Source organism: Musca autumnalis, unplaced genomic scaffold (genome assembly GCF_047663935.1).
Source record: "Musca autumnalis isolate F117 unplaced genomic scaffold, ASM4766393v1 scaffold_5, whole genome shotgun sequence".
Lineage (NCBI taxonomy): Eukaryota > Metazoa > Arthropoda > Insecta > Diptera > Muscidae > Musca > Musca autumnalis.
This window is the reverse complement of record NW_027412088.1, coordinates 77,949,506-77,973,461: the sequence shown is the minus strand read 5'-3', so window position 1 is coordinate 77,973,461 and position 23,956 is coordinate 77,949,506. Positions and strand designations below refer to the sequence as shown.

General features: G+C 36.5%; 1 protein-coding gene across 1 annotated transcript; it reads left to right on the top strand.

Moving 5' to 3' along the window:
- The first annotated feature begins 8,099 nt into the window (after positions 1 to 8,099).
- LOC141405380 (uncharacterized oxidoreductase YoxD-like) lies at positions 8,100 to 18,095 on the top strand. The gene is made up of 5 exons (XM_073989647.1): positions 8,100 to 8,355; positions 8,423 to 8,578; positions 17,175 to 17,351; positions 17,426 to 17,802; positions 17,876 to 18,095. The coding sequence occupies exons 1-5, from the start codon at positions 8,185 to 8,187 to the stop codon at positions 18,024 to 18,026; spliced, it is 1,032 nt and encodes a 343-aa protein (XP_073845748.1). The 5' UTR covers positions 8,100 to 8,184; the 3' UTR covers positions 18,027 to 18,095.
- The last annotated feature ends 5,861 nt before the right edge of the window (positions 18,096 to 23,956 follow it).

The following is a 23,956-nucleotide window of genomic DNA, read 5'->3' as shown; positions in this document are numbered from 1 at the left end:
ATCAATAGGCTTCTTCCCCTCCGGGACCCTCATCAACACCCAAAAGTTGGTGACGATCCGATCAAAATTGCGACCTATAGCGTGATTATAAGGTTTAGATGGACAGACGGACGGACGGACATAGCCAGATCGACTCAGTTCGTCGAGACATTCATTTTGGTATACATAAGCATGGGTCTACGACTATTATTTCGATGCGTTACAAACTTTTTGGCCAAAACCCACTTATAATACCCTCCCCACATAGTGGTGTAGGGTATTAATACTGTTTGTTGAGAGATTGAAAATAAAAACAATTTTGGCGAGTTCTTGTTTTTGTTACTATTGACAACAACCACACAGAAAAAATTATTACGGCATTCCAGGAATAGTGTTCATAAAGTCTTGCCAAGGTTCAAATTCCTGCACTTCATGTACGCCTTTTATAAAGCAAAAAAATACTGGTTTTGTCTGAGAGATTGAAAAAAAAAACAATTTTGGCGAGTTGTTGTTTTTGTTATTATTGACTAACAACCACCACACACCACGAACCAAACCAGAGACATATTATGAAAGAAATTAAAAATTTGTAGTTGCGAACTACAGCCAAACACTGTGCTTTTCGACACTAAACCAGCATCAGGCAAAAAGTGCGCGCACGCTCTTTGGGAGCGTATTCACGTATACAACAGGTGGAGAGAACAAAACAATTTAGTTCCAGCTGAGCAGGCAATGAAGAAGGTTGTGTGTCGCTTCTTTTGTTTTTTTTTTTTTGTGTATGCGTCCCCTTAACAAAATGACTATCCCAGCAATAATTTTTTATCGCCCATTACCCGAAGCAGTCACTGCCAGGCGATAGAAATGCACATCCGCGATCTCGCATTCTAATTGAAGTAGACACACCGTTCGGGAAGAAATGAACCACGTCCACGACAACACTTGTAAATGCCGCTTTCGAGACTTCCTAGAAGTACTTTTTAGCGATAAAATTGGTTGTGACGAACAAAAAATTATTTATTTTGTTTTTTATTTTTCTTTTTTTTCTTTTTACTTTTTTATTATTCGAATTATTTTTCCAAAGTACCCAAGGTTTTAAAGAACTATTCTTAGTTGAAATTGTCGTCTACATTAATGTTGTAATTTTAAAAATGTGGTATTGCCTGGCCTGGGAATCAAACCCATGACGTTAAGAATGCAAAGCAAACATGCTAACCACTGCACCAACGCACCATATAAACATCGGATAGACTGATTTCTTATATTAGTTCAAGGTTGTACACGACTCAAATGAACGTAAACAATCGAAGTGTCTGCATTGACCAGAGAATGTGTCTGCCCACGCGATAGTTGTAAGTAGTAGCATTGTTAGTGTAAAAAAGCAATAATAGAATTTCGATCTCCTTTTCTGACACTAGGTAGTTATTCAAGAAGTTCAAAAAGGGGCAGCAATGCAATTGTTATTTTAAAATGATAAAGGATCGCTATTTTCTAGAATAGAAGTTCAGAATGCGATTACTTTTGATAGAGGAAGCGAGAAACTCACATCCAAATGCCGGCAGGGCTGAAGCTAGAAACCTGAAATTGTGAGTGTGTGTTGCTGTTGGCGTGTAGGGGTGCGATAAGGCCGGGTTTTTGGAAATTCGAACTAGAAGGGTACGAAAAGTACTAAAACGTACTAAATATGCTACCCTTTGTATTAGACAAACGGGAAGAGGTAGAATTCTGAACTTTTGCATGAGGGTCACTGATTGAAAGTTAGAAAGATGTACCAAAGGGTTTTTGTAAATTCGACGTCTAAGTGTACTAAAAGTTACCAAATTTAGTACCAATTGTATATTTTGATTGGGTATAGCTAGAATCTTGAAATTTGGTATGGAAAACAAGGTTGAAAAGTGTTGTTTAAAAACGGAAATGGTTTGGGGAATACGTACTCGTACGAAAAGTACTAAATGGTACTAAATTTAGTACAGTTTGTATTTGGGTGAACGGATAAAGCTGGAAACCTGAAATTTGGAATTCAGATTACTGTTGAAAACGAAATGAGGGTCGTTTTGGAATATCGTACTTATGTGTACAAAAACTACTAAATGGTACTAAATTTGGTACAATTTGGATATGGGTGAATGGATAGAGCTGGAAACCTGAAATTTGGAATAAGGATTACTGTTGAAGTGTAAGATTGAGATATGGAGATAGCTTTGGAAATTCGTACTTATGCAGGTGTACGAAAAGTACTAAATGGTACTAAACTTGGATTTGGGTGAATGGATAGAGGTGGAATCGGGAAATTTCGAATTAAGATTACTGTTGAGGAGTATAATTGAGTTATGGACACAACTTTGGCAATTCGTGCTATGTGTACGAAAAGTACTAAATTTGGTACAATTTGGATTTGTGTGAACGGATAGAGCTGGAAACCTAAAATTAGGAATAATGATTACTGTTTGAGTATAGGATTGAGGTAGTTGTGGAAATTCGTACTAATGAGCACGAAAAGTACTAGGCGGTAGTAAATTTGGTACAACTTTGATTTGGGTGAACGATGAAACCTGGAAACCTGAAATTTGGAATTAAGATTACTAGTGGAGTGGATGATTAAGATATAGGGTGGTTTTGGAATTTCGTATGTGGGTAACTGATGGAGAGATAGCAAGATGTACCAAAAGGTTTTTGGAAATTCGACCTCTAAGTGTACGAAAAGTACTAAATTTAGTACCAATTGAAACTTGGAATTTGGCATGGAAATGATGGTTGGGAAGTAGTGTTTATAAAAGGAAATGATATGTGAAATTCGTACTCATGTGTGCGAAAAGTACTATATGGTACTAAATTTGGTACAATTTGGATTTGGGTGAACAGATAGAGCTAGAAACCTGAAATTTGGAATAAAGATTATTGAAGGAGTATAGGATTGCTATATGGGGTATTCTTCGAAATTTGTACTTATGGTTACGGAAAGTACTAAATGGTACTAAGTTTGGTACAATTTGGATTTGGGTGAATATATAGAGCTGGAATCCTGAAATTTATAATTAAGATTACTTATGTAGTGCAAGATTGAGGCAGTTTCGGAAATTCGTAGTTATGGGTACGGAAAGTACTAAATGGTAATAAATATTGTACAATATAGATTTGGATGAACGGATACAGCTGGAATCTTGAAATTTTGAGTTAAGTTTATTGTTGGAGTGTAGGATTGAGGAAGTTTTGGAAATTCGTACTTATGGGTACGAAAAGTACTAAATTTGGTACAATGTGGAGTTGGGTAAACGGATAGCACTGGAATCTTGATATTTGAAATTAAGATTGCTGTTGGAGTGTATGTTTGAGGTGGTTTAGGAAATTCGTACCTATATGTGCGAAAAGTACAAAATGGTACTAAATATGGTATAATTTAGATTTGGATGAACGGAGAGAGCTGGAATCCTGAAATTTGGAATTTAGATTACTGTTGGAGTCCAGGACTGAGATAGTTTTGGAAGTTCGTACTTATTGTTACGAAAAGTACTAAATTTGGTACATTTTAGATTTGGGTGAAGGGATAGAGGTGGAGTCCTGAAATTCGGAATTACTGTTGGGGATAGTTATTGAAATTCGTTCTATCATACGAAAAGGTATTATGAATAGAGATGGAATTCGGAAATTTGGTATTATAGCCGCTGTTGGTGTGTAGGGTTGAGATATGGAAGTAGTTGTGGCACAGAATTTGGTTCAAATTGTTAATGTGTAAAGGGGTAGAGCTGAAATTGTGAAATTCGGTATTAGTATAGCAGTTGGCGTTTAGAGTGGAAATAGAGAGGAAGTTTTGGAAATTCGCATTTATGTATATGAAAAATACTAAATTGCGGTTGGGATATAGTTTTGGATATAAGGAAGTAATTTTGTAAACAAATACATTAAATAATACTAAATATTGAAGCAATGGTATTGAGTGAATCGATAAATGAAATTTGTTATGAGAATCACTGTTGAGATTGAATCAGAATGTTTATTAAAATCCTCCTTTAAATGTATGAAAGGTTTCTACATGTAATACTTACTATTGGCATTGGGTGAAGAAGTAGAGATAAAACTGAAAAATTTGAGCTAAGGTCGTGAATTTTAAAAAATGTACTGAATAGTGTACTATTGTTTTCATGTTAACACGAATTCGGTTTCTAAATAATATACTGAAATCAAAAATTCAAACGTATCGTTTCAAAAAAATTAGTTTTTTTATTGCTGTCTATTCTGAACGTTATAGTCAGTTCATTTTAAAAGGTAGATCTATGTGGCTAATGTTTTACAAGAAGGTTTTTACACCCTGAGAATAAAAAGGCCTAAAATAAAATGTCTCAAAAATTAACTGTTATATAACTGTTTGAATAAAGGTTTTCTACATTTTGATATCACAAATTCCAAAATTCGGTTGGAAAATGAGGATAAAAATGTGGATAACATTTTCAAAATACCCATAACATTCTAATAAAACATTGACTGGAATTTAAAATTTAGGCCGCTGTTGAAGTTTAGAGGTGCGATAATGTCTTTTTTGAAATTCGAACAAAATGTGTACTTAACCCAATGATTACACATGCAAGTAACTTGCAGACAGTTGTGTATACATATTATAATCGATATGTGTATACATATCAAAGTCGTTCAGATTTCGTTACGATTTCTAAACGATTTTTAGGACAGGAAATAGTTCAGATTTTGTACAGATTTCGTTCCGATTTCGGAACGAATGTCGGAAAGAAATTTCCTTTCCGAATTTCCCAAGCATTTTCTTCAGATTTCTTACGAAATCGGACCGAAATCGATCCGATGTCGCTCCGACATTTCGTTCCGAAATTATGTCAACCACTTCATAGAACTTTCGTTAAGATATCGTTACGATTTCGGATCAGATTTCGGATGTATCGTCCGAATTTTGTTCCGATTTCGTTACGATGTCGGTACGATTGGTTTGCTGGGTAGTCTCAATGTGATGGTGAGACGATGGTGGGGGTTGTGTTGTGGTTTGTTGATACATTCCCAGCAAAAAGTTTGCATCCATGCATTCCATTTTCGATCCAAATCACAGCCTTTGATTGAATTTAAATGCAGTCTAAAGATGCTATAAAATGCAAGCCATTTCGAATATCCCAAAATAAATAAAATACATTGCTTATTCGTGTAAACAAGAATATTAACTTTATTACACTAATACAAATTATAAAAACTCTCCATTTAATTTGATCATAACTGAGTTTACTTCCTCTGCTCTGCTTTTTGTGACACCGCAACTGATATTGCTTCATCATCCAAATGGTTTTTCATTTTTCCTCCAACTCCAGTTCAGATTTCCCAAAAAAAATCTAACTCCACTTCAAAAATAATTTGCGTCTCGTGAATTACCGGAATGTTCGTATCTTTAGTTTGCATTTCTTTATTTTTTTTAAACAAATTCTTATTATTTTAGACACTCTTTGTTGTGTTCAGAAAAAAAGACTGCGACTGTAGGGATAAAAAAATTGCCTAGGGATCTATAAGCGAGTGCTTCGAAAATGTATTGAGCGGAGTGCATTTTTCATAACTCCGTGTGGACTGCATCGAAAGATGTATTGAAATCATAACTCTGCATTGCACTACTTCCAAACTTTTTTGCTGGGTTGTCAATACGATGATGAGACGGCGAGACCATTCAAAAGAAAACGAAAACAAAGTTGAGAGCATTTACCAAACAAGAGAGGAAATATGAGAGCAAATTGTGGAATATAGGGAAAAATAGGAGAGTGATTTTGCATCTCATGAAAAAATAGTGGCTTTCGGATAGAAATAAGAAACTGCACATGTATCCTATATGAGGTACCTGTACAGTATGAATAAACTTCATCACGAACGAAAATATGTAAAAATTCTTGAAATATTTTTTCTGTGTATACAAGTAGAGTGTAGGGTATATATGTTGGTACCCAAACAAATAAAATTGAGATATGTTACAAAATGTGGCAAACATCTATTTGTTTAAACACAAACAAATTATGTTTGGATGCAAACATATATTTGTTTGCAACCAGTCCCAAACAAATATTTGTTAGGGAAGAGAGATTGGGTAAATGTCACAAATGTCACAAACCGCAAATTTGAAGTAGTTAATGACTTCATTTACCCCGATACTGCCATAAATAAGACAAACAACATCAGTGACGAATAATATTGGCCAAGTAATCAATTTAAAGCAAAACCACCTCTACAGGCAAAAAAGAAATCTCTTGGAATCTTTCTTAGGCAACAGAAGTCCTCATGAGGCCTTCCTTAGGCAACTTAAGGTCTCTAGAGGCCTTCTATAGGCAACGTCTTGAAAGTTGTTTTAAAGCAATCAAGACGTCAATTGGGAATCTGTTGCCTGTGGAATAACTCCAGAGGTATTGAGTTATTCCACAGGCAACAGATTCCCAATTGAGGTCTTGATTAGGCAACTGAAGAACTCTTGAGGTATTCTTAGGCTATTAAAGTACTATCCAGTTCTACATAGAATACAGAAGACCTTTTGAAACTCTTTTATATGGTAATAGAATACCTTTATAGGTAACATAAGAACTGTCGAAATTATTTTAAAGATAAGAGAAAAACTCTCGAGTTATAATGTTGGGAACGGAACACTTGCGAAGGTCTTATTTAAACCAGGGGTGCTCACAACTGTATTTAAGAGAAATTTATATTTTCATTTTTCTTGAGTTTTCATTAGACGATTTACAATTTTTAAATATAATTGTAATTCTAACAATTTTTCAAAACTTCTAAGGCAACAGTAGAATTCTTGAGATCTCCTTTGGCAACAGAAGAACTTTTGGTGTTTTCTTAAGTTAAGGTCTTGTGTTTTCAACCCAAGACCTCGTGGGACCTTCTTTAGGCAAGATAACTCTTTTTTCGTGATCTTTTGAGGCTTCCTTTATGCAACATAAGACAATTTGAAACCTTCTTTAGGCAACAGAAGACATCTTGAGGACATTTGAAGGCAACAGAAGGCCTCTTGAGGCCTTCTCTAGGCAACCGAAGACCACTTGAAGTCTCTTTTTATATTTTCAAGCTTCATTATAACATGAATTTGGTATTTAGTCTTCCTTGGGGCTCCAAAACTTGGCTGAAATTTGTTGTTTAGTTTTTCATTGCGGGTTTTCAGATTGGAAGGTATCGTTTACCTGATGATGACGGATGTATCTTAGTATTTTGGATTATCAATGGGAAACATCGATGTATCATTGCTATTAAAGCTTGTTTTAAAAAAATTACTTTTCAGTTAGTATATTCTCCTTCATTTTTGAACAAACTATGGCGTGACGGAAAAGCTTAGCAATTTTATAAACGATTCAATACAACCCGTTATGAACTTAGCTCCGTTCTCACAAAGGTTCATATTTCGCCCAATGACCAATGATTCAATAATTCCTTTGTGTGCAAAAGTTGCAATAGTTTGCGCAATAACAACTTATAAAAACAATATAAAAATTTAATATTAAAAAATACGAATATATAATAGAAAATTTGAAATAAACATATGGATACTACAGTGGCACTTCTCTAAAATGTAGCTACTGGTAGACAAAGAATTGCAACGTTATAGAGAAAATACGTTATAGTGGGGTTATGTTGTGGGGGTAAACATACCAGTATTAAAAAAAACTATTCCTTTTGGGGAATGATTCGTTGTAGAGACGTTCGTTATATAGATGATCGACTGTATTAAAACAACAAAACGTGTTTTATATATGTTTAACGGTGTCACTTATAAAAAATGACGTATGCTTCTACCACATACATATGAGACAAACAGCCCGAAAAAAGCTTAACCCACATCATCAAAAAAAAACAGGCTATAAAAATCTATCCGGAACCTTTAGAAATAAATACTAAAAAAATCATATTGCATTGTTTTAGCAGGTAGTAAACCCCTTTTTACACAATGCAATAGGGAGTTTTTCAGTCTTTATTTCAAACGGTTCCGGATGGATCTTTATAGACTGTTTTTTTTTTTTTTTTTTTTTTTTGAACGTTTGGTTTACGCTGTTTTGGTGGTGAGCGCCTCATATCTACAACGTATATTCGCTTGCACATTTGAATATTAATTATCACTTTTTGCGGGTCACCTTTAGACCGCAGTTAGACGGAAATAGTTTTACTTTATCTATAAAATCAATTTATGCTCAATTATTCAGCTCAGTTGAGAAACGGTCGATTAACATGAATAAACGTATCATATTAATCGAAGCTATTTACAGTATTTATTTGCTGCCGCATATTTTATTCTATCTCCCAGCACTGGTCATTTCAATTGTAGTTCAAATTATTAAATGGTTGAAAAACATTTTGAAAAAAAGACCTATAGATAAGCTTATTGGGGAAGTGGCTTTGGTAAGACAGTGTTTTGTTACTACAAAAAACAAAAACGTTAGTAAACTTGGAATTTTTACGTTTTTAGATCACTGGATCTGGCCGTGGTTTAGGTCGTGAAATAGCCATAGCATTGGCTAAACTTGGCTGTCACATTGCCATTGTTGATATACAAGAAAATCTGGCAGAGGAAACAGCTAATTATATATCGGGCAGCTACAATGTTAAAACAAAATTTTATAAGGTAAAGATCTTTATAATAACAAGTAAAAAGGTATCAGTCGGCTTTGTCGACAGAGATATACCCTTAGCTTATGTGAATTTAAACTTCAATCTACGGACAGAATGGACTGATTTGGTCCATTATGGAAGTGGATCTTATATTGGGAGTCATATCTTTTCGATAGATATCGCTCCCACTAGTCATTCCAGTATAACTTTTGGACCAGGATGCATGGACTTGTCCACGGAGAAAATCATATCGCTTTAAAGAGGACTACAACGAACAACATCGGTATACATTTCCAAAGGATCAATCTCACGGCAGCGGGTTCTTTCGTACCGGATTGACCCGGAACTACACAAAATCATCGTTCGTTTTTCTGTGTTGGGTGCAACATATCCCGGAATGCCTGCTCGGAATTCTTTTGGTCCGTGCCGAGACGGAGGAAAACCCAGGACCAATATATCTGTGCTCAGTTTGTCACATCCGCATCTTCACCCACATCCAACCTTCGGTGAGATGCAATAGATGTCAGGAGTGGGTGCATCTAAGGGGTTGCTCTGGACTATGTTGCTGCATGCTGCGTGAACACAGTCCCCAGTGAGTCGTCGTCGGATTACGAAATTCCCTAGTCCTCTGACTACGAAACTCCCCCGCAGTCCCCTCGACAATAACCGCATACGCAGCCTTTAACACCAGCCGTTGTTGTCCCAATCTCAGAGAATGCATCCTTTTTGCAATTTAATTCCAATGGACTCCGAGGTAAGATCTAAGAAATAGTAGATTTCATGAGTCGAAAAAACATCAAGGTCGCTGCGGTGCAAGAAACCAAGCTCAACAACAACTGTAGCTTACAACATTGTGATGGTTACAATGTGGTAAGGAAAGATCGGTGGGGGATTAGCTTTCCTATTGCACCAGTCTGTCCAATACAGACCTATCTCGCTTGAGCCTGTCTCATGGAATGTATGGGGGGAACAGTCAGATGTGGAACTGCCTAGATAGAGTTGTTGAACGTATACATCCCGCCGATAAATAGCTGTATCTCAGATTAAGTGCCTAACATAAGACCGCTTTGGGAAGGTCATAATCGTCTGGTGCTTGGGGACTTTAATGTGCATCATGAGATGTGGCATTCGGCCCTCGGAAACGACCAGAGAGGTTCAGCGCTGGCTGAGCAGATTGACAGCTTTACGTTTTGCACGGTCAATGAGGACACCCCTACCAGAATTAGAGGAGAGTGTCACAGCTCGCCAGACATAACCATCGTGTCACCTGGTCTGACAAATGACGTTACCTGGCAACCCGTAATTTCCCTTGGATCAGACCATCTCCCCATAATTGTCTCCATTAGCACACCACCCGATTTCATTACCTCTGAACGCCGCACATTCGTCAATCATAAGAAAGCTGATTGGCCGGGTTTCAGAGAGTTCACCAATCACCGCTTCAGAGAACTGCCCAATCCTTCTGATGTTCGGGTAGCGGAAAGGAAGTTCCGAGACATCATCAATGCTGCAGCCGCTCGCCATATCCCTGCTGGTCGAATACCCGAAGTAAGACCAAACTTCCCAGCAGAGGCGACGGGATTAGCAGATGAGCGTGATGAGCTTCGCCGAACCAACCCCAATGACCCCAGAGTCAGGGAGCTGACACTGGAAGTTAACAGGCTGGTCGGCGAGTATATGCGGAACAAGTGGTTAAATCATCTGAAGAGTTGCAACATTGGAGTCGGTATAGATGAATTGTGGGCAACGGTTAAGTCAACCTCGAACCCCGGAAGGACGGACGGAAGATTGGACCTCAGTCACGTTTGGCGACGTTACGTTGACTGACCCGAAGAGGTGTGGAAATTACTTCAATCGACAGTTTGTCGAGCACCCCGAGAGTGACAGGGCGAAGAGAAGAGTGTTACGTCGCATTAGATATCTTCCTGCCGAGGAGGAACCACCACAGTGTATGATGTTGCCAATGAACTCAGGAACGCTAAATCATCCAAAGCGTTGGGCCCTGATGGAATCTCCATGGTAATACTGAAGCAGCTGGATGAGCCGGGAGTGGAGTATCTCACTAAAGTTCTCAACTTGTCGCTATTCACCCTCATTGTTCCCGAAGTCTGGAAAATGGGTGGCTGGTCACAGTACGGAAGACCGGCAAAGATACCGATTTCGCTTTTGTCGCCCGTAGCAAAGACCCTTGAGGACTTAGTCCTCGCCAGTATCGGAAATAGCTATCAAGTTGCCGATCATCAGCATGGATTCCGTAAGCTGCACAGCACGACAACTGCGATGCACGCCATTACCACACATATTTGTCAAGGACTCAACCAGAGACGGCCGTGCGATAGAACAGTGATGGGGGCGCTTGACTTATCAAAAACCTTTGATACAGTCAGGCACTCCACGCTGTTTGAGGACATTGAGCAAACAACCCACCGGCCAAGCTTGAAACGTTGGATAGTCAATTATATGTGTGGAAGCCAGTCCTACGTGGAATTCAGGAACAAGAAGTCCAAACCCCGTAGAGTGAAACAGGGAGTTCCCCAAGGTGGGGTGATATCTCCGGAACTGTTTAACCTCTACCCCTCCTGTATTCCGACCCCTCCAGACGGCATCGAGATCGTAACGTATGCGGACGATTGCACGATCCTGGCGTCGGGTACCTATCCTGATGACATCTGTGAGAGGCTGAACAACTATTTAACCGATCCTACCACCTTTTCCATTCGAGGAATATGCACAAAATCAACAGCCACTCTGTTCACCACATGGACAGCGCAGTTTGGAAGAGAATTGAATGTCGTGGTCGACGGTAGCAGAATTCCGACCCCAAATTGCCCCAAAATTTTAGGGGTCACATTCGACACTACTTTCACGTCGTGCGCGCCACCGCTATGTGCGACAAAGTGAAAAGTAGGAACAATGTCCTCAAGTCCCTAGCCGGCAGCACTTGGGGTGCAGATAAAGAAACCTTGTTGACCACATATAACGCGATAGGTCGGTCTGTGGTAAGCTATGCGGCGCCAGTCTGGTCCTCGAGATTATGTGATACGAATTGGAAAAAGATTCAAACTGTTTATCGCCGAGTCCGAACGGCGTGTCTTAAGACACCAATTGTGGAGAAGTTTTTCAAGGCTGAAATACTCAGGAAATGTCGCCAACATTACTGAGGGGTATTTTGCCACCGTTGAAAAACGTTTGATGTTGCCTGGCCGGGGAATCGAACCAATGACCTTCAGCGTGCAAGGCGTGCGTGCGTGCATACCATTGCACCACGGTGGCACCCACAGAACTGTCTCCCCTAATTTCGATATTTTGAAATTACTGAAATTTGGCGTTTAGTATTTTTTTAGCCTTTCAAACAAAAATTTATCGGTATATACATCTTGATATATTCCTCATAGAGCGGTACCTCCCGATTTTTACAATTTCAGCATCATTATCAACCCGAAATGGATGAAATTTTGTAATTAGTCTTAGTTGGAAGTATAACATATTTTAGAAGATAATTATGAGCACATGTTCACTTTTTATATCGGACAGTACATCCCGGTTTTCGGTATTTTTAAGGTTGAGACTGAAATCACCAGAAATGTATCGCTGTAGTTTTTTATATAGCTCCGGTGGAGAACATCCACAAACAAAAAACAAGGGAACTGATGGGAACCTGAGGCAAGTATCGAAACTAAAGTATCCCCTGCCCTACCCCTTGGCGAACAATGCAAAATGTTCTCCACTAATAAATTCATTATATTAAAATATTAAAACAACAATAATAGGATTAAGCCAGACTATTTTGAAGAAAGAAAAAAACAACAAAATTGCAACAGTAAAACATTTTCCTACAGAAATTTGTTGCTATAGGTGGTATTTGGTATTCTTTCTGGCTAAAAAATATCCCCCAGAAAATTTGTCAGTACAGTCCAATGTTTTGTTGTAGTCTCCATAGAAAGGTACATCACACCAAAATTTCTGTTCGAATAAAACATACCCAATATTTAATTTTTGAAATATTATTATTACCTTTGCTTTGGCTTCAAAACAAAAACAATTTGAAAACACACAGACGAATTTGGTAGCATTTTGTACACATTCATTTTTCTATCGACATACAGGAACAGGCTGTAAAATTTTGTATTTTGTCTTCCTTGGGAACATTCGATTTTTACCCTAAATTATCTTCCTATATGTCCACATTTCGATATAGCTCCTGTTAAACTGGTACCTTCTAAGAAAAATGACGTCTCTCTTGTTCGAATGCTTTATAAGCACTGATAATAAAATAAAATTTGGCTTAACCTAACTTAGACTAGTGTGTAAAAGAGAAAGAGGGATAATGCCCATACTTATCGCTCATTTACTCAAAGAGTGGCATAACTCAAAAAATGGGTTTTTTAAGTTAGCAATTTCTATTTTTTTCTATGACTTCTACTTTATATTGTGTCAAATTGTTCAAGTTGATATCTCTAAAACTCAACGAGTTACAGTGTATTTTCTAGGAGTTTCGCATAAATCATCAAACAAGTTGTTTGCATTTATGAAGCACTAAAAATTTCAAGTCATGTTTGATCTTGCACAGAAATTTAGCACTGATATCTGACTAGTTCTCTGCAAAATATGGTTTAACTAGATATTTTACTTTTTGTGTAATAATTTTTTTAAGTTGGGAAGTCAAATTTCAATCGACAACTTAAAACGAGTTTTTCTCGAAACTTGATTTTTTGAAATGTGTCACTCTTTGAGTAAATGAGCGATATGTGTACTAACGCATCTGCCATACAATCTAAGGGCATAAACACTTATCTCACATGTGACAAGCAAACATGTCGCACATGTTTATCAGTCTGTAGTCTAGATTACATCCAGTAATCTGTCTTAGGCATAGCACATGTAGCAATTGAAATAAGTCGTATCTCACTTTATTCTGTTCTTGGTGAGCAGAGCCCAGTTATGTCTTTAAGACTTTATATTAAAAATAGATCCCAGTTTAACTAAATATCTCTCTCCTCTACCCAACCCACACCAAGACATTCACTATCTTTATTAGAAAATCAGCCTGTTCGCTACTTGAACACCCCCGTAGAAAGTTACGTCTCGATTTTCGATATCTTTTTAGATTGTAGCCTCAATATCGCACCGAAATGTCGTATTTAGTCTTAGTTGGGAGTGTGTTTACGTTTCGATATAGATCTTATACCTCCTGATTTTCGGTATTTTCTATGTTTTAGCTTCATTGTTGTGCCAAATTGACTTAAATACGTATTTAGTCTTCACTGAGAGCATTAAGCCTTCCCCCAAAATTTTGTGGCTCTTTTTGGACATTTGAACTTGCCGACAAAAAGCTGGATTAGGATTAAAGTTCAAAAGTGTTGGGGAGGAGGTAGTTGAAGGAATGGACCGACATAGTTCATTATGGAAGTGGATCCCACTAGTCACTTAAATGGGTCATCGTATAACCTTTAGAACAGTTCGCTATGAAGCATGGACTTGTCCACGGAAAACATAATGTCGCTGTAAACAATACCACAACGAACAGCATCGGTATATACTTTCAAAGAAATTTCGAACAGATCCTATACTGCACTTAGGCGTAAATGTTGAACTCTTGTGGTGGAGGTACCCTAAGGAGAGGACCGATATGGGCCATTTTAGAAATTAAACGAAATTTGGACAAAATATTAGGAGAAGTTTGGGCCCTGGTCCCTCCGATATGGTTTGGTAGACCAAAAATTTCTTTAGCTACTGTAACAGATCATTAGCTTTTTCTTTCTCATAAAATAATTTTATTTTTGGATATTTCAAATGAAAACATAAATTTTCTGAAGTTTCTGTACAGAAAATGTACTTCGTTAACAAATTTTGTAAGAAATAATTTCGATTTTTTTGTCCGAAATTTTTTAACTTTTTGCTTGAAATTTTCAAATTTTTCTGTATTACGGCTTCATGCCATATCGTTCCAGTATCAAAAAAAAAAAAAATAAATAAATAAATAAATAAATGAACTCGGAGTTCCGTAATGATTACACTCCATCTTTGCTAGTTAATTTTTGAGGTTTGAGGTATCCTGTATCAAAAAATATGACGAGTTCAATATTGTGGGAAGGGAAGTGCATGAAATGGGGTTTTCGTGGACTATATATCGAAAACGAATTATATATTTATTTCGACAAATGTGTTGTTTACATTCTTTATGGTATTGAGGTAATACTGGGTACCCCGGAAATAATATAAACAACTTTATGTCCAGCTTCCGTCAAATATTAAAATTTGTTTGCAGAAATAATTGTTCACAGTTTTTCAGTTGAAATCTGATACAACTGTTCCTTTCTTTACTTTGATTATATATTTTTATCGTCTTCTAGAAGCTCTCAGATACAAATAAATATTTAATAAAAATCCTTTTTTTAACCGAATTGTTCGATTGTGGAACTTGTTGCCTCCTAATATGTATTAAAACTTTTTCGGTTTCTGAGAAGACATTCAAAAACCAGACTAATATATTATTACAACGAACTTCCTTAAAAATACTTATCTTTTCTACTTCTGTCTATTTGGATGAAAGCCGGGTCAGACAAGCATTTAGCCCAGTCCGCCTCTATGGTTGGAGACTTGGTCCAAATTTTAGATGTCGTAATATTTTCCAAACTTAGTTAAAATCACATTGGTCCACCACTTCGAGTTCCTCCCCCCCAAAAGTTTTAATTGTTTCTTAAAATCGTATATATCCTATTTGACAATTCTTTCTGACATAATGTACGGTGACCAACTAAAATGACTGGTGGGCGCGATAACTATCGAAAGGAATGACTCTCATAATGAGATCCACTTGCTTAATGGACTAATTCGGCACATTCAGAAACACTCTCCATTTGCTATGAGCAATAATTCGAAACGTCCACAATTGCTAAGATAGGTACCCTTATAGTTTTGATACTTTTGCCGGTAAGTTCATACGTCCAAAAAAAGGCCACAAAATTTTGTAAACTCCAAGAATACAAATTTTGGGGATAAATATATTGTCTGTGAAGCCGATTTTGGATCTGTCGATAGTAAAGGTATTAATCCGCACAGGCGACAAAGACGACTTGCTTGTTTTCTCATATATTTATTCGACCATGTTTTGGCAAAGCCCAATCATGTGTTTCGTACTCTCAAAGAGTACTTAGGATTGGGAGTTCATAGACTGTATTGTCCGACTCCGGCTAAAGCAGCCTTCTTTTTTAAATATATTTTTTAGTTGGATTCTCCAATCACTTCGGTTAAAGAAGTAAAATTTTTGCATTTAAACATTTTTTTCTTGGGTAAATATTATGTAAGGTTATCCGCACAATAGCAGTAGACAATTTTCGATTGGAATTATTCGATGTCGGATGTATTCAATTTATAGAAATAACTTAAGAGATATTAAAATACCTTGACATATTAAAGTATACCAAATTTCATTTAAAAGGTTTATAAGATGTTAATATGTAATGTATGGGCGTCAAAGATTTGTCCACTAACTACTTTTTGAAAAATGGGTCTAAAAAAGGGCGATATCTCGATATGCATTAAAACATATTTTAACCACTTCAGCATAGAGGTTCTCCAACCAAAAAAATCCAAAAATCCTTATTATAGCCAATATTCTTAGAAATTAAATTAAGATCTTCGAATACTGAAAATCTAGCGAAAACAATTGCGGATATTACAAATTCTGAGATATACCAAAATGTGAGCATATGTGGTGTACAACTTACAAATACCGATAACCATACCGAACGTGGTCTGATATGGTAATTTTCAATAAAAAATATCCAAGAACTAATACATAATATATATTACTCTGTACCAAATTCCAAAATTGTATTTTAAATTTTTTAAACTCTCTCTTTATTGATTTTATACACCTTGTCTCAATAATTGTTAAAAAATCGACTAAAAGCCTTTAAAATAGCGCTATGTAACCCTAGCCAACATTTTAAAATTTCATGATTTTTGGTCATGGTAGCACCAAGCCCAACAAAAATATTTTCACCGTCGTATCGAGACGGCGAATGCAAGTTGCTTCAACAAAAATCATCATTATTTTTGCAAAGAAACTACCAATATTTTTAAGTACACCTTTTTTCTACCTGATAGAGCACATCTTAAACTAAGTATGCATGAACGAATAATGCGAGATCGCCATGTTAAATGCCGTAGGATAGAGGCATCCCTCCACCAACTAACATTTGATATTGCATAAACCAGCAAAATTGGAAAATCGCTCAAAAAAGGCTCCTGTGAATTGCTTCAAAGAAATTGAGCGTAGCATCGAAAAACCATGTTTTGGAAGTGTCTCAATCGGAGTGGAAAATGTGCTTCGCCAATAGGTTTGAGCGCACAAAAAAGTGTATAAATCATGCTGGAGATTACTTAAGAAAACAATAAAATAGTTTTTATTGTTAGGCCAAATAGTTAAACCAATATTTTTTCGATTTTTTTGAAAGTGACAAGTTTGGGGCTTAAGGTCCACATTTTGATATAGCCCCCATACAACGGAGCCTCTAATTATTCCATTTTGTTGTTTTTACCTGCTATTCCATATAATTATTACATATTGTTTTATTAAAAAATTGTATGTATGTTTTTTACAGGTGGATATCAGAGATTATCAACAACTATTGGATTTACAAAAACGAGTCACAGCTGATTTGGGTGATGTAACAATTCTTGTCAATAATGCTGGTATTATAACATTATCTTCTATCGACAATCCCCCGGCCCAAGAAGTGCAACGTATGATTGATGTTAATTTTACTGCACCAATTTTGGTAAGACAAATGTGCATTTGAAAAATTTTCAAAAAATAAAAATGTATTTAAATAATTATTTTCTTCCCTATTAGACCACTCAAATATTTCTACCCAAAATGAAAGAACTCAATCGAGGCTACATTGTAAACATTTCCTCACTAACTGCCATGTATCCACATCCCATTTATAATGTTTATGCCGCGTCCAAAGCAGCTTCGCGTAATCTAACCTCTTCTTTGCGCATTGATTTGTTAGCATCGCATAGTAAAGTGAGAGCCATCACCATTTGTCCCTTTTTCCTCACCACCAATAAGCGCGTTAATGATTTGGTTAAGGCTCTAAAACTGGATCGTTTAATGTACGATTTAGATGGTGAAATTGTGGCCGAATATATTATCGATGCAATATTGAGAGGTGATGACGAGGTAACAGTGCCGCGTAATTTTGCTTTGGCTACCCGTTTATTGGCGTAAGTACTAAAACAAGATAAGTAAAAAAATTTCAAACTGTGATAATGATTTTTTTCTATTTGTCCATTGCAGTAGCCTTCCAGTTTTTGTCTTCGAAAATATTGCTGGTATTATTGGCAAAATTTGTGCTCACCAAATAAAAGATCCAAAAATTGGGAAAATATTGCAAACTGACGATGGTGTACCTATTAATACTGTAAAAATTAATGGAAACTATTTGTAATTAAATAACTGATCTACTGAATTTTGTCTAAAATATCTATAATAGAAATTAAACATAACCAAAAACAAGTAAGCAAAGGCTATAGTCGGACGGTTTGATATATTACTCGGTTTCATTAAAAAATGTGAAGATTTTTGTGATACATGACAGATTCTATAAAAATGTTCCTCCGAGATTTTTATGTAGGTTCCAAAAAATCGATATTGTCACGTTTTCATTGTCCTTTATCAGTTTACCCGTTCCTTTCTCAAAAAATCCGTATGTTTATGTATTTCGGTCGAATATTAACATAGAAGCTGAATGGAAGAAAATAAAAACGCACTGTGTGAGACAGCTTTTGAAATAGTGAACTTCCCAACAAAAAAAAAAAAACATAAAGAATGGTTATCCCCAAAATTTTGGAATCTCGTAGAGGAGCGACGTAAAGTCAATACGAAATTATTGTCGGAAAAAAATGCCCTACAAAAATCAGATTTACAAACTAAACTATCACAACTTGTAAAAAACGATAAAGGCAGTTTTATAAATGGTATGGCTGCCGAAGGCAGTCGTGGAGACTTAATTTTTTTTTTTACAGTACGAGAAAACTTTCGTGGAAAAAGCAAAGTTCAAATATACCGGTTAAAGACAAAAACGAAACTATTCTCACAAAGATGGAAGGAGCACTTTGAGGATATTCTAAATCGCACTACTGAACCAGCTACCGAGTTAAACAACGACAGAGTTCAACGTCACACCAACAACCGCCCTACGGAATATATAAACTCAGATATCCCCTCAATGAACGAAATAAAAGCGGCAATAGCGCAATTAAAAAATTATAAATCAGCAGGTATCGACAATATTTCTCCGAAATACTTAGGCCTCTAATAACCAAAATCTGGAAAACAGAAATGATTCCGTCAGAATGGAAAGAAAACCGTATTATAAAAATACATAAGAAAGGGGACCTTAAACTTTGCAGCAACTGCAGGGGCATAGCTTTCAGCTTTTTAGGGGTTGTTTATGTTTTCACGCTTTTTCTTGGAAACCGCAAGTCCTATAGAATAGGACTAATAACAGTTTTGTAGCTATCAAAAATCTCTACAAGATTGACCTTTATGGTATTTTCGTAGGTTTTACCATTATTGAAATATAGAAGTTCAAATTGGGACAATGTACTGACTGTACGCCCCCTTATAAAACCTTCATGACATTAAGGGTGCGCCGCATCTAACTTTTAATGAAAACCGCTTATACAGGGAAAGTTTTTGTGAATTCTGAAACAGCAATGTTCAGAGAAATATACAAAAACAAGGAAAAATCGCTGTATGGATTTTTAAATAAATCGCGATCAAAATTCACATTTTTAGGCGTTTTTTAGATTTTCACGATTTTGCTTGGAAACCGCAAGTCCTATCGAAATGGTGCTAAAGAAAATTTTGTAGCTGCGAAAATTTTCTAGAGGAATGACGTGTATAATTTGTTCCTAGGTTATACCATTTTTGAGATAAAGAAGCTCAGGTTACATTAAAAGGTGTTTTTTGTTAGAGTTTCGCGATTTTGCTTGAATGCGGCAAGTCTTATCGATATGGCACCTCAGAACATCTTAAAGCTGTGGAAATTCTCTACAAGACTGGTTTATGTAACTTTTACTAGGTTGTACCATTTTTTAGATATATTAATTTAAGTTGGGAATTTGCAGTAATGACATTGTTTTATAAGGGGGCGATACAGAAATGAATTGAATTTGAATTGTCCCAATTTGAACTTCTATATCTCAAAAACGGTAAAACCGACGAGAATACCATAAAGATCAATCTTGTAGTAAATTGTCATAGCTACAACATTTCGATAGGACTTGCGGTTTCCAAGCAAAATCGCAAAAACCTAAACAACCCCTAAAATGTCAACTTGAATCGCGATTTATTTAAAAAGCGCTCCGGCGATTTTTTTTTTGTTTTTTGATTTTTCTCATCTATGAACATTGTAGTTTCAGAATCTGCAAAAACTTCCCAGGTGCAAGCACCTTCCATTTTAATTTGCGTCAAGAGCACCGTGCTTTAACACCAACAATATGCAAAATCTTTAACATTATACTCACCCGCATACTTGATCGACCAGATAAATGTCTTCGCAAAGAACAATCAGGGTTCAGGCCTAAACGTGCCTGTGTGGACCATATAAATAGCATACGATTAATAATCGAGCAATGCAACGAGTTCAACATGCCATTGTATTTAACCTTTCAATTTTGAAAAAGCCTTCGACGCTCTAAATAGAAATAAAATCTGGGAGGCACTTGAGAACAAAAGTGTAATAAACCTGATAAAAGCTCAATATACTAACTCAACCGTGAGAGTTTTTCACAACGGTAAAATTAGTAAAGCATTCAAACCCATCAGCGGATTTAAACAGGGATGTCTGCTTTCTTCGCTCCTTTTCATAACAACACTTGACGAAATATTGTCATAATCATCCAACCAAAGCAACGACATCCCCTGGATGCTACACCATAACCTCGAAGATTTGGAATACGCAGACGACACACAGTGTCAAAAATAGTAAAGACTAAATACTTCGTTGAACAAATTTATTAATGGGGAGTGATAGAAAACATATTAATTAAGAAGAATCTGAATTTTGGTACTAATACGTGAAGTAGTTTTTGCTATATGAGGATTTAAATCCGACAATTTTAGTTAATACGTATTTTTGTGTTTTTATACCCTCAGCCTTTAGGCTAAGGAGGGTATATACACTTTGATACGATGAAAATGTGCCTCATCGAAATAATGGTTTTAGACCCCAAGTATGTTTGGACCAAATGTGTTTCAGACAATTTGGAGTCGATCTAGCCATGTCCGTCCGTCCGTCTGTCTGACTGTCTGTCTGTCCTGCAGGCTGGAGCGCACGATAACTCTCGAACAGATGAACCGATTCGGTTCAAATTTTGGTTTTCGTAATATTTTGTCCACACTTAGTTTAAGTTCGAAGATGAGCTACATCGGTCCACTCCTTCCGGTACCTCCCCCACAAAAGTTCGAAAATGTTCGGAAAGTTTGTACGCACGATAACTCTTGAAGGGAGTGACCGATTTGTTCTATACTTTGTATAGCGTAAACTTTCTAACAGAATAATATGAAGTTTCAATATGGTCTCAATAGGTCCACTCCTTCGGGTACCTCCCACACAAAATTTCGTATAAGTTTAGTTTAGGGCCATCTCTCCAATTGCTTTGATTTTTGTTTTATCAGCTTGTATTCACTACCCTCCATACTATAGTACAAGTTTCATCAGGGGCAAGTCCATACTTCCTGAGAAAATAGCATGAAAGTTGCAAAAAAAACCCTATGACACCGTGTGAGGTGGTTGGAGCGCAAAATAAGTCTCGTACGGATCTGCCGATTCGGTCGAAAATATGGCCTTATTAATATTTTGTCCAAACATAGTTTAAGTTTGAAGATAAGCCATATCGGTCCACTCCTTCGAGTTCCTTCCCCACAAAAGTTCAAAAATGTTCGGAAAAATTGTTCGTACGGTAACTTTTGAAGGGAGTGGCCGAATCGGTCTATACTTTACACATCCTAATATATCTACCAGATATAGATCAGGTTAAAATATTGACTATATTTGTCCACTCCATCCGGTACCTCCCATACAAAATTTCGAATAAGTTCACTTTAAGACCTAATATCGAATCACTTTCATTCGCTGCCTCAATTACGATGGTAAAAGATTTTTAGGGGCGAGTCCATACTTCTTGAGCAAACAGCCCGAAGGGTGTAAAAACCCCCTATGGCACCATTTGTTGTGGCTGGAGATCCACTTCCATAACGGTCAATGTCGATCCATTCCTTTTAGTATCTCCTCCGCAAAACTTTTGATATTTAATCCTAATCAACATTTTTGTCGGTTCAAACGCCCAAAATTGTTAAAACCCCCTAAATACATACGTATTTTGGGAAAAAAATTGTTTTAATATACACAGGCTGAGGGTATATCTCTGTCGGCAAAGCCGACTGATACTTTTTTACTTGTTTTTTCTAAAATTAATAAATTATATTATGCGTTAATATTTAAAATTTAAACGTAACGGTCGCTGCAAAAATGGTTCATAAGTTCTCCTGGGATGTAATAAACTTGGCTATACTTTTGTTTGCATGTAAATATTAATCATATGGTGTTTACATTTACCCAAACATTTATTACTAAGTTTATTAATTTTCTGAAGCAAATTTTAAATTGAGTGGAGTGGGAAAAAAATTGTATAAAAGGGTATATCGATATTTTTTGCTGTATGAGTAGTACTTCAAATATATAAAGGTCCCAGCTGCAGAGATTTGCAGACGAATGTGCCATTTCTCTTTTTCAGCGACCACCTCACTGAGAGGAACCCCCTTTTTTTAACAAATTGTTTCGCCGTGTTGGCTATAGCGCGAAAACGAATGAACCGATCATCATATATTTTTGTGGACTTATTAGGTACCTAATAATCTTGCTTTTAAACGAGAGAATTTTAAAAATATAAATAAAATAAAATATTTAAAAAAAATTGTGAGCAGCGAATATCAAAATTCGAATTTTTACAAAAAATTTACCGTTTTTTGACCACTAATCGGTCAAAAATTTTTTTAAAAGAAATTTCTCATATATAAAGGCAAGAGTTTGATATATTCAATATTCTCACAAACAATATGAAGACTAAACACCAAATTTCAGTCATATCGGGTGGATATTGATGCCAAAACACTCAAAATACCGAAAATAAGGAGGCACGGTTCTATGGGGGCTATAGGAATACGAGGACCTATCCCGACATATTTCTGGTGGAAGGTTATAAGTCGCCCAACGGAGACTTAATACCAATTTTCAGCCATTTCGGTGTGATAATCAGGCTAAAACCTCCAAAATACCGAAAATCGGGAGGTACCGTCCTATGGGGGCTATATGAAGGCGTGGACCTATGCAGACAAATTTCAAGGTGAAGGTATAATGCCCACTACGAAGACTAAATACCAAATTTCAGCAATTTTGGTGTAATAATGAGGCTAAAATCTTCAAAATACCGATAATCGGGAGGTACCGTTGTATGGGGGCTATATCAAAACGTGGACCTAAGCCCACAATTCTCTGTTGGATTGTTTGATAGCTCTGCCGCAGGCTAACCACAAAATTTGAATACTTTCGGTTGGTCATTGTGTCTAAAAAATTCAAAATACCGAAAATCGGGAGGTACGGTTCTATGGGGGCTATATCAAAACGTGGACCGACCAACCCAATTTTTTGTCCTGAAGATTGCAAGTCAATAATAGGTACGTGTACCAAAATTAATGCACCTACGACAACTCCTTCTATTTTTGGCCACAGTTAACATGAACTCGCGACATTGTGCGACATCGTGCTACTTGCAACAATCACAGAAAATATGCAATCTAAAATTTATCAACTATCTGAGCAAGCAGCAAAATTCGGCCTGCACATAAATGCTGAAAAATAAAAAGGAAGAGTATGATGATTAAATCAAACCAAACCCATTCATTCTTTCTAAACGCGAAACTAATTGAAAAAATCAATATCATCTGCTATCTAGGTAGCAACGTCAAGCCTAGCGAAGGAGCAAATGATAATGTCGACATCCGCAATCAAAAATCCCGAGGCGCGTACTGCAGCTTAAAAAATATTTAGAACTCTGGTGTATATTCTCCAAAAAAGAAACTGTACCTTTATAATGCCTGCATCAAGTCAGTACTACTGTATGCATCTGAAACCTGGCTAGTTAGTGAACGAAAGAATTAAAATTAAACTGCAAGTTTTCAAAAATAGTTGTCTTCGCAACATTTTAAAAAAATGGTGGCCAAGGACTATCTCAAATGGAGACCTCCTACAACTGGCTCAACAAGAAGACATTAACATACAAATAAAACGACGTAAATACAACTGGATCGGCC